This window comes from Trichechus manatus, unplaced genomic scaffold (assembly GCF_000243295.1).
Source record: "Trichechus manatus latirostris isolate Lorelei unplaced genomic scaffold, TriManLat1.0 scaffold00121, whole genome shotgun sequence".
Classification (NCBI taxonomy): domain Eukaryota; kingdom Metazoa; phylum Chordata; class Mammalia; order Sirenia; family Trichechidae; genus Trichechus; species Trichechus manatus.
In genome coordinates this window covers 522,920-534,568 of record NW_004444057.1, presented here as the reverse complement: position 1 = coordinate 534,568, position 11,649 = coordinate 522,920, and the positions used below count along the sequence as shown (strand labels likewise).

Genomic DNA, 11,649 nt, shown 5'->3' with positions numbered 1-11,649 from the left:
TTCCCAGGGATCCCACCAGTGCAGCTATAAGGTCTGGGGAAGTCACTCTCAGGTGTTGCAGTACAGCCTGGCTAGAAGGCATAGAGGTATACAACGCCAGGTATTCAGAGAACAGAAAGAGAAGGAAGATATAGAGAGACGAGAAATGAGCAATGAAGAAAGACAAAAAGGGAAAAAGAGGGAAAAGAAAAGAAATCAAATTAAAAAAAAGAAAAGAACGAGAAAGGCTCCCAAAAAAAGAGAAAAAAAAAAAACAACGAAAAAAGAAATGCCCTCAGGGATCCCTCTGCACGTCTGTGGAAGCCGAGGGGGAGGTCTCCCTCCCATGCAGCACCACCTGGCCAGAAAGGGCTCCTAACTCAAGAAAAGGAAAAGAAAACAAACAAACAATTCAAAACAAACAAACGAAGAAAAGCCCCGGGATCCCACCAGCGCGGCAGCCCAGACCAGGAAGCAGCTCCACACTCGAACGGAGCTCCACAGACCCTTACGAAGAAGCAAAGATGTCACATGCAGCCAGATATTTGAGCAAAAGGGGGGGAGGTGGTGAGAGTTAAGGAAGAAATCAAAATAAGCAGAAAAAAAAGCAACACTAGCAGCCAACAGATGGCACTCAGAGAGCCAGCTAGTGGGGGCTGGTGTTTCTCGGACAAGACACTGTGTCCGCGGGAAGCAGAGGGGGCTGAGTGCGGGTGAAGAAGCGTAGGGAGTGGGAAAGCGTATATCACAAATTACCGGAGCTCTGCAGCCCCTCAGGAAGAAGCAAAGATGGCACACAGAGCTAGGTATTTGAGCGAAAGGAGGGGGAGGTGGTGAGAGGTAAGGAAGAAATCAAAAGAAGCAGAAAAAAGCAACACCAGCAGCCAACAAATGGCACTCAGAGAGCCGGCCCATTTAGGTATCTGGAAGCCAAGCAGCCGGTGTTTCCCGGTCAAGAGATTGTGGCCGCGGGAAGCAGAGGAGGCTGAGTCAGGGTGAAGAAGGGGTGGGGGGAAGTGTATATCGCAAATTACCAGTTGTTTTGTCTCCCATTGGACGCTCCGTGAGGCTGCTTTCTTGTACCCCCTGTTTGCTGATCTCCGATAGGAGTCCAAGATGGTGGATCCACGCTGCGTTAGCTGGTAGGGGACCTCTGCATGAATCTCTCCTCACTCTCCATTCTCTGTCAGTTTCTCACTCCATTTGGTGCTTAGCTGAGTTCTTTATCTCTTCATTTGATGTTTTAGGGTTTCAGGATTGTTCTATTCTCTGTTTGGCTTAGTTTTTCGGATCTTTGCTGTGGAGGAATGGTGTGGTAGTTTCTGCCTAGTGTGCCAGTTTTCTGGAACTCCCCAGCACACTTATTTTTTGACAGTTCTGTAGGTCAGAAGTTCAAGACTGGACTCACCAGACAAAATCAAGGTGTTGACAGGGCTGTGTTCCTTTCTGGAGACTCTAGGGGAGAAACCTTTTCCTTGCTAATTCAGGTTGTTGGCAAAATCCAGTTCCGGTGGTTGAAGGACTGAAGTCCTCGTTTCTTCTCTAGCTGCCAGCTGGGGTGTCCCTTAGCTCCTGGAGACCTCTCTCTGGTCCTTGCTCATAGCCCTCCTACATCTCAGAACCAAAAACAGAGTATTCTTCTCATGTTCATCTTTCTGTCTTCTTCATTTCCTAAGGACTTGTGCGATTAGACCGGGCCCACCCAAATAATCCAGGGTAATCTCTCCATCTCAAAGTTCATAACATTAATCACATCTGCAAAGTCCCTTTTTCCAAGTAAGATAGAATATTCACAGGTTCTGTAGACTAGGGTGCCAACGCCTTTGGTGGACCATTATTCTGCCTACCACACTCCTAGTCTAAAAATCGTCTGTAAAACCTCAGTTTAAAGGGTGATCAAGGAGCCCTGATGGCACAAAGGTTATGCTCTCGGCTACTAACCAAAAGGTTGAAACCCACCCAATTGCTCCACAGGAGGATGACCTGGAGGTTAGTTGCCATGAAGATTACAGCCAAGAAAACCCCATGGGGGAAGTTCTACTCTGTCTTGTGGGGTCACTATGAGTCAGAATCATCTCCATGGCAGCCAACAACAATAACAACAAAAGGGCAATCATTGAGGACTTAGCCCCATAGCGTTTAGGCCAGATCTCACTATTTTTGTATCACAATTGCAGTTAGTTTACATACATGTTGGCTTAAATCCCATGTTTCCATTGGTAGGATTAAAAGGCTTATCAGAGATACCCTGGAATTTTGCACTCCCAACACCTCTTCCTGCCACTTCCATCTTCTTCTTATGTACAAAATAGTGGCAGCTGGAATTTAAATCATTCAAAATCAACCTCAGTGGGATGTCAAGAATTAAGTTTAGTTGGATTTAAGGAGCATGAGACTTTATTATTTTCTTCTCTATGATATATCTATTTGAACATTTTTAAAATAAAATTTAAAAAGAAGTAAGCATAGGGTGTACTATTCCATGAGAATTTAGCAGTGTTTTTTCTGGTGCAGATTCTCTTCCCGCCACCAGTTTGGCCCCTACTGGAAAACTGTTCTGCTTCCCATTTGTGCTGTTTCTTCCAAGTGCAGGAAAACCTCGTTTTTCATTTCTCACCACAGTACTCACAGAGAGTGGGCAGGACCAGCAGAAACAGGTCCAGTGTTCACGAGGGCCAGACAGTGAGTCAGTACTAAAGTAAGTGATAAGGGAAGGTGGACCATTGCCAAAGGAGGGAAAGGACCTCTTGGGATTGGGGAAAGAAAGGGCTGAACTTCCTGCCCTGACCTCATACGGGATTAAAGCCATACAATTGGTCTTAGACAGGGGCGTAAAGAAGAACTGCTGCTAATGTCAGAAGCAGACACATTCAGAAAGACCAAGGGTCATTTCAGATTTCCATGGGGTAAAGGACTTTTGACATCTACCCTCTGTTTCTTGTTCACAAAGGCCCCGCTTGTTCTTAGCAGCTTCTTTCTTCATGAAGGGGCTCAACTCAGTGTTCCCCAGGCTGATGCTATTTCATCAGGGAAATGTCCCTGAGTTCCCACTTGGAAACACTTGTCTGTCAGAAAATATGAGGATGAGGCTGTCTGAAGAGCCCCCATAATGGAGCTGTAGCAGATTTACATGCTTACTCACAGTAGGAGATTCTCTCTCTCCACACTCATTAGTAGATCATTGTTGTTCAGTCCCCTGTGTTCCCTTCTGATGGGACATGCCTTCCAACTTTCATGTGAATTCAATATGCAAATGATCATCAAGAAATCATGGAATTCTTCCCATAATCTCAACTACAGGGGAATTCAGTTAAAGCTTGCGCTACACCAGTTAAGAGAGTGGTGAGGGAATTGCATTGTTGTTGATGCCTGTAATAACATTACATCCCAGACCAATAACTGCCTGAATGAATGTATAAGTTTTAAGCACTTTCAGCTAATATCTGTTCTTCATCATTTAAGAGAGTATCTATGGGCATCATTTCAAGAAAATTCACAGCTCATGGAGGTGCCAACCATTGCTGAATAAATTATTGTCTTCTGAAGGCACAAATGTCTGCACAGATGGGAACTAACGGGGGGGAAGGGCAGTTGGCAAGGAGCAGGTGATCTCTTTCCTATTAATGGTGAGACTTTGATGACTTGTCTTGATAATGGTCTGGAACTCTGGGATTGATGTCATTACACTGAGTTTGCTCTGGATTTAATTCTAAGGAACATCTGTAGGCTGGTTGAAGTGGAGCCTTAAGTGGAATCCCCACAATCAGCACCTTGAAGTACCTCAAGCTGGCTCACAGTTCTCTGTTGATGTGCTAATTCCTACAAGATCTGGTCATTTTCAGCCACTTCAAAATCTCATAGACTTAATGATTCACACAGATAAAGGATTTTCTTTTGTCATGCTTTTTCAAAGCAAACCAGTTGCCATCAGGTAGATTCTGACTCATGGTGGCCCTATTTGTGTCAGAGTAGAACTGTGCTCCATAGAGTTTTCAGTAGCTGAGACCTTTCAGAAGCAGATTGCCAGGCCTGTCTTCTGAGGCACCTCAGAAGTTTGAACTGCCAACTTTTTGGTAGAAATTGAGCCCTTATCCAATTGTGCCTCTCCAGCCCTTAACTAATTCCTTTTCAAAGCAAAGTGCCCAAGAATCTCCCTTTATGGCCGGCCACATGGCAACTCATTTCAAAGATGAGACCAGAACTTTTACTTTATTGCCCCTGCCTTTTGACTTCTGAGCATCAGCAGAATGCGGAAGTGTCTTTTGAAACCCCCAACACAATGCAGTTCCAACTTTTATTTTTACCTCAGTCCAAGATAAACCTAGATTAGTAATAGAACTATAGGCAAGCTAAGATTCCCATTTGCCTTAGTTACTACATATGGTACAAGAAATTTTCATATTTGTCGTGTTTTAGTTTATCAATTAATCTTAGATTAACTGGATTTCTGCAAACCTCACATACATGACCTTACATAGCACAGTCAGCTCTAAATCATACAAACGAATTAATTTGGCTTAATATTTTGGTCACACACTACACAGGGTTAGGTTAGGATAATGGTTAATCTTATCAACGATAATATCTAGCATACAGATAACAATGGATTATACTTTGGGCATGGAAGTTCAACAGTCTTGAGTTTGCTTTCCTACTTCATCCTTAACTCAATTTTGGTGTGATCTTCTTTTAAAGAATTGGTTTCCTCATTTGTAAAATAAGAACAATGATGTCTACTTCGGGGGTGGATATGAGAGTTTATATAAAATGAAGTCCCTGAGGCACTTAGCATAGTGACTAATCAGCAGAGTACATTCCATATATGTTAGATGTTTTTGTCAATTTTGTTAACAAGATAACTGTTAAGTCACTGAATCCCATGTCTTCCACAAGATTATCACTTTATGTGAGGGTGTCTAAAAACTCTCTTAAAAGCTCACCTCTTGTCTCCTTCGGAACAGACAGGAAAATCAGAATGATTGCCACCATTATCCTAACCTAACCTTGTATGGTGTGTGACCAAAATATTAAGCCAAATTAATTTGCTTGTATAATTTGGAGCTGACTATGCTGTGTAAGGTCATGAATGTGAGGTTTGCAGGAACCCAGTGGATCCAGAGTGGACCTGGAATTCAGCCATATAATAAACAAAGATCTCAAGGAATACTGCTGGAAGTCCAGGCGTGCAGCACCGCCTGGGGGAGCAAACTTTCTGGGGCAGAGCACCGCCCTGGCCCTGGCTTCCTCCCAGGCAAGCCAGCCTGTATGAATACACATTCAAGGTCTCTGAATACAGAGTGGTTTCATAACCCACTTACTGTGCATGCGCCCTGGGTGGGGAGGCATGGAACTTCCTGGCAGGCTTAGGCTTTTAGGCCTCCACAATAAAACACCTATAAACCCTTATGAGGGCATAGAGAACTCATAACTAGACTTCTATACAAGGAAGGAGCTTGTCTCCCCCCGTTCTGATAAATCGTATCAATCTCCTGAAACATGAAGCTGGCACTGGTTCTGAAATTTATCTGTAGCATTTCTTGCTATTAAAAAGGAAGTTTGAGTTAGATATGGTTCCAGTACTTTAATTTCTTAGCCCTTTTTTGAATGTCTCTCTTGTTGAATGATCTTATAAAGAAAAGAATCTTCTAATCAGTAACTCAATTCAAAAAATTTCCCTGGCACAGGCATGGGAAGGAATCCAATTCTTTCTGGGACTAAGGAGTTGCCTGCAGTAGCCCCCAAAGCCTCTTTCCACAAAATAATAGTCCTAATTGTGAGGGTCAAAATCTTGTTCAGGAAAATAGAGTGGAAGGAAAATGGCAACAACTGGCTCTGAAATTTCCCTTAGACAAAAATGCCAGTTCCGATAGGAGCAGCCCACTTGTAATTTTGCCTGACCCAAGTGTGAAATGGTCCCCAGAGAGTATGCACATGCAGCTACCTGTTAAAACCAGACCCTCCCTATAATGGCAGGCCTCCGCTGGACCCACCAAAGCACTGGGCTGGGCTTCCAGTGCTAGACCATCCTTTGGCCAATACCAGTTTTCCCTGTCTCTTCTCTCCTCACCTGTTGTTTCTCCTTTCCACAATATCCCAGTCTTTTTCAAAGAGATTTAATTCCCATAACACTTCAATAGTGAGAGAGAGCTTTACTTGGCGGCTTTGGGTTTACAAGATCGTTGGTGAACAATCAGTCTGTCTGGCAGGAAGGTACGCCCGCAAATATTACAAGGAACCAACTGGCTCTGGGCACTTGTCCAAGCAGCTTCATTTAAAGCATCGAGATCATAGAAACCTTTGGCTGGAAAGTTAAAAAAAAGGAAAAGAAAAAGGTAAAACGGATCAGTTTTCACTCTGGAGAACCATATTCTAGTTTTTATGGAAAATATTTTCAGGAAATACCTGTTGACTGAGACTTTTAAACAAATTATATTACTTTCGAAAAAAAAAAAAAGTGCTGCTTACTCTTTTAGGGGTTGAGTAAAGTTAGCTATGAACCAGCGGCTTTCCACTCCTTGGACTTTAAAAACGGGAAAACTGTTTTATGTGTTATGATATGCATTCTTCACTAATTGTTAACATCTTTGCTTACACATAGTTATCTTGCAAATAGAACTTTTGGCCTTCTTTCAGTTGACTCTAAATATAAGCTTACAAAGGGTGAAAGAACATGCATTTGTATTTTCCTCTTCTGTAATTCTTCACTGAAATGTTTTTGGAGGCCAAAACTGACAGTTGAGAGTGAATTTAAAATGAATTGTATCCTAAAAATTTATCATCTCTTTATGGGTACTGGTTATGGTCGTAAACTCCGAGATTCTTTAGCTAATTAAATTGAAGAATGCAAACAGAATAGTTAATCAGATGAAAATAAGTGTCTTAAAGAAAACAACAAAAACAGCTGAGAGATGTATAATCTTCATTGGCAGATCATAGGAAAAAATGCATATGGCTTTATTTTAGGGAAACAGTGTGGGATTTAACTTTAATAAACTTTATTTAAGTTGAATGAAATTGACTATGTCTTAGAATCACCCAAAATAGGTCCCCCAAAACGTAGCCAGGCACTCAAAAATATATTCCATAGTTTTTATCATTGGCACAACATATGCTTCTTCATTAAAGCCTGGGCAATTCTCATATGGTTTCTATCTAATGGTTTACGTGACCATAGCAAGCCTTAGAGTCCTTAACATGTTTGATCCTAATGTTCTTTTTGCTCCATGGGAAACTAAACCTCAGAACAACCTAGGATTTCTCCATTGGATAAAGCAAGTATCACTTTCTATGTAGGATATAAGTATGTATTGTTCATGCTTTGAAAAGTCTGTTGGAAAAAGAATGATACTGACTTTCTTCTTACTCATGAGTTATTAATACAGACTCAAAAACTCCGGAGTATTCACTGATTCTTACTTGAAAAGAATTCATCACATTTTTAAAGGTCTTTACATAGGAATTTGACTTTGGATCTGGGGGAAGGGTAATTTGAACTCTATGACTATAGTGAGTCCATGTGAGGCAAATGATAACGTGAATTATTTTTACCTAGAGAAGAAGGGCAACTTTTGAGATAAACACAGCATGGGAACAAGAGGAAAATTTCAAGCAAGTGCTGTTACAAGACCTGCCCACCCCAGCTGTAGCAATAACAGAATAGTCAACCCACCAGGGCTTTCAGATCAGTTGTTTCTCTCACCTCTTCTAGACGTGTGATAATTATGCTCAAGCAGGGAATGTGACAAAAATCAGACAGAAAGAAACATATTTTTGACACCAAATGAGAATTTCTGGGAAGAGTTTTCACTGAGGTAAACAATCTCTTTCTAGGCAATTGCTCTCATTTCAATAGGTGAATGTTTTCATCTGGTACTCTTTTCCCACCTGTACACAAAGTCTCCCCCTTGGTAAGAACTGTGAATAGATGGGTTCTAACAGCATCTAGAACTTTATCATAACAATCAAGATTCCACTCCATGGGTTGCTTTAAAACTCTTCCTGGGGTCATGTCTCTAACAACAGTTCTTTGGACTAATTGACAACTTTGAAAGTACCTTCCAGCACTGCAAATCTGTGGTTACCTATGGAGAACAATGAATGAAATGATATTCCTCTTAAAACCAAGAATGGTTTTCCTTTGAGGAGAATCAGGGGATCAGCTGAGAAAAGGACAATGGTAGAAATATGATAAACAAATCTGACTTTGCATGGCAAAAATATTCTCTTAACTATTTTATTCTCACATCTTAAATGAGTATGCATAAGGCTCTGTGATGAGGCCCCACATGGCAGTCTATAAAGCTCCAATTTCATTCAGCTTGCACAGTACTTTACAAAGTATTAATTGCAAAAATAAAAAAATCTAGACATTTTATATAAATCTCCGTATTTCCAGCTTCTATTGTGTTATTGAAAGATCTCACCACATTGGGTTAAATTTCTTAATGATAACACCAGCTGGACCTGGGCAGCAGCTGTCTCTTTTAGAGAGAGTAGGTGCTATCCAACTCACCATAGTCCCTCCTTCCCTTTTTACACTTGGAATAGTTTGTTCATTTTTGTAACCTGACTAGTGGACCCTGAAAACATTTGAGTTTGGTGCTCCAGCTCTGTGAATACCAAGACACACCCATTTTTGAAACTGTGACTCTGGATGTCAAGAAAGGTTTTGTAAGCTTCATTTATTTTTTAAGTATGATGTTTGAAAATATATAAAAGTATGTAAACTCTAGTGGGTCCCTCTCCTTGCACAGCTTTGCCGGGACGTAGTGTCTTTATGTCTCAGCATCTGAAGACAACACTATGGACAGGCATTCCAGAACTTTTCTTCTATTTGACTATAGTCAAGACAGTAAAAGTAAATGTTGCTGATTACAGTTGTTTGAACAAGTAAGAAAGAATACCTTTACTCTTGTAAGTTTAGAGAGAAAAGTCTCCCCTTTTAAAATGCTTCCAAGTCTTCTTTTCTCCAGGAACTTACCAGTAATGGCCCTGACTTCTGGTTTCTTAGGTTCTGGTCTCCTTAGTTCCTTAGGCAACATGTTGTTTTCATTATGCCATTTTTTCAGACATTGTGGCTCATGGATGCTTATAGATTTTGTTCCATATTCACGACCACAAATGTAGCAAACAATTGTTGGTGGGCGTCTTATCATTGCCGGCTGTAAGTAATATGAAATGTCAATCAGATAAAGTTCAGGTTTGGAAATTATATTTTAAAATTGAAATGCATTTAAATTAGCTGGAAAATCAATATAGTTTTTAAAAAATCCACCAGTCTGAAAAAGTGTTGCTGAAGTATTTTAACCATCTCAAGCCCAAGTCAGTCCTCCTCATTTCCTTTAGCCATTTGGCCTATCGGAATCTATGTATCTGAAGAAGTAAAAATTTATACACAATCACAATTTGATACTTGTGAGTTTATTTGTAGAATAAAATATCTTTAAAACAGGAAAAGAGGAAAAAAAGAGTGATGAAAGGCCAGTAAAGAGGTCTCTTGAGTAAGATATTAATATAATAAGCTGAAAGATAAAAATTGGAAAGGTATTTCAAACAAATTGCGTATAATTTTTTTTAATTTTAGAGGTAGACTGAAACATTAGAATTAGGGATGATTAAATAAAAGATAATGAGCAGAATTAAATTATTTTCTAGAAGTACACAGGTAATCTTAAACCAAGGATAAAGACAAATATGGATCAGAGAGATTACCCATGTCTAAAACCGGAAAAGTTGAGAATTGCCTTGTGAATTTAACCTTTTTGGCAAAAACGACCAAACTACGTTATCTGAATGATTAGGGTGAGGGTGAGGATGTGAGCTTGGAAGGAGGATAGAAAATGAATAGCTTACCAGAATTTTCCATACTGGTATTGTATAAAGTGTATTTTCTTATTTAATAAATATTGATTGATTGCCTTTTGATGATTATATACAAACCACCATGCTGGGACAAATACAAAGATATATCAGGCATGAATCCTCCTTTCAATAACATCAGACTCTAGTACACAAATATGGTTGAGATAGAAAGTAATAAGTGTCATTGGTGAGATACTGTTGTGCTTGCCCACATTCCCACATGGCAATAACTTTCTACTGTAAGTATCTGTGATTCTCTGCCTTTTTTGACCTGAAGTAGGCTCTACCCACAGGCAGAGAAGCTAGAACACTGGAAAGCAGGCCTAAACAATTATGGATGAGAGTTGGATAAATATTTTGCTTCCTCACTAAGGCTGACTTCATACTATCTTCACAAATCCCCATGAGGACCGTGCTACAGTTGCTCATTAACACGTATAGAGGCTTCCTTCTCTTTTCTTTCTCTCCTCCCTTTACATTACTGAGGTATTTTGAGATCGTTTTCCAAATAAACTACTTGAACTCAGATCCTTTTCCTAACATATGTTTCTGCAGGAAACCAATATAAGAAAGAGCTAATGACAAGATGCAATATGGAGTTTCTGCTTCTGTCTAGGACATAGGAAAACACAAATAACATTGCTCCCACCCACACAATGAAAACAAGTAGAATAGCCTAAAACATCATAATCTTTGAGTCCGCTGGAGACTCAAAGTGAAAGGAAATTAATGAACCTAAAGACCTGCCTAAGTTGGAGGGTGGATCAAGAGAACCAAGAGAAAGCCTTTCACACTCCAGACCTTTTATGAGTTTGAGGCAGCAATTGTCTGCTGCAGAAGAAAGGGCAGGAGAGCTGAGTATCAATCCCTTTGAGGTGCAGGAACACTGGAACAATCTATGTAAACTCTCTCAACCACTATGTCTTATAGCCAGCAATAGGGGCTCTCAGTCTACCATTGAGGAGAGGCAGAAACCTCCTGAGAGAAACTACCACCAATTCAAGAACAGAGGGCTTGCCTAAGTCTCAGGGCAGAGCTGAAGAAATTAGGCTTTGAGCAGTTGTTCTTGTTAGATGCCGTCGAGTTGGTTCTGACTCATAAGGAACCTATGTACCACAGAATGATACACTTCCTGGTCCTGTGCCGTGCTCACAATTGTTGTTATGCTTGAGCCTATTATCAAAGCCTCTGTGTCAATCCATCTCCTTGAGAGTCTTTCTCTTTTCCGGTGGTCTTGTACTTTACCAAGGATGATGTACTTCTCCAGGGACTGATCCCTCCTGATAACCTGTCCAAAGTATGTAAGAGTACTCTCGCCATCCTTGCTTCTAGGGAGCATTCTTGTTGTACTTCTTCTAAGACAGATTTGTTCATTTTTTTGTCAGTCCATGGTATATTCAATATTCTTTGTCAACACCACAATTGAAAGGCATCAATTCTTCTTTGGTCTTCCTTAGTCATTGTCCAGCTTTTGCAAGCATATGATGCAATTGAAAATACCATGGCTTGGGTCAGGTACATCTTAGTCTTCAAGTTGACATCTTTGCTTTTCAACACTTTAAAGAAGTCTTTTGCAGCTGATTTGCCCAATGTAACATGTCATTTAATTTCTTGACTGCTGCTTCCATGGGTGTTGATTTTGGATCCAAGTAAAATGAAATCCTTGACAACTTCAATTTTTTCTCCGTTTATCATGAAGTTGCTTATTGGTCCAGCTGTGAGGATTTTTGTTTTCTTTATGTTGAGATGTAATCCATACTGAAGGCTGTACTCTTTTATCTTCATCAGTAAGTGTTTCAAGTCCTCTTC

The 11,649-nt window shown here is 40.4% G+C and overlaps 1 protein-coding gene across 1 annotated transcript in view; it reads right to left on the bottom strand.

Annotated features, from left to right (window-relative positions):
* Positions 1-6,128: 6,128 nt before the first annotated feature.
* Positions 6,129-11,649, bottom strand: part of LOC101356661 (zinc finger protein 474) — a 43,330-nt gene continuing 37,809 nt past the window's right edge. The window contains exons 2-3 of the mRNA XM_004384270.1: positions 8,960-9,140; positions 6,129-6,280 (exon numbers count right to left, since the gene is read on the bottom strand). Of these exons, the coding sequence (XP_004384327.1) occupies positions 6,129-6,280; positions 8,960-9,140 (333 nt within the window). The remainder of the gene's footprint in view (positions 6,281-8,959; positions 9,141-11,649) is intronic.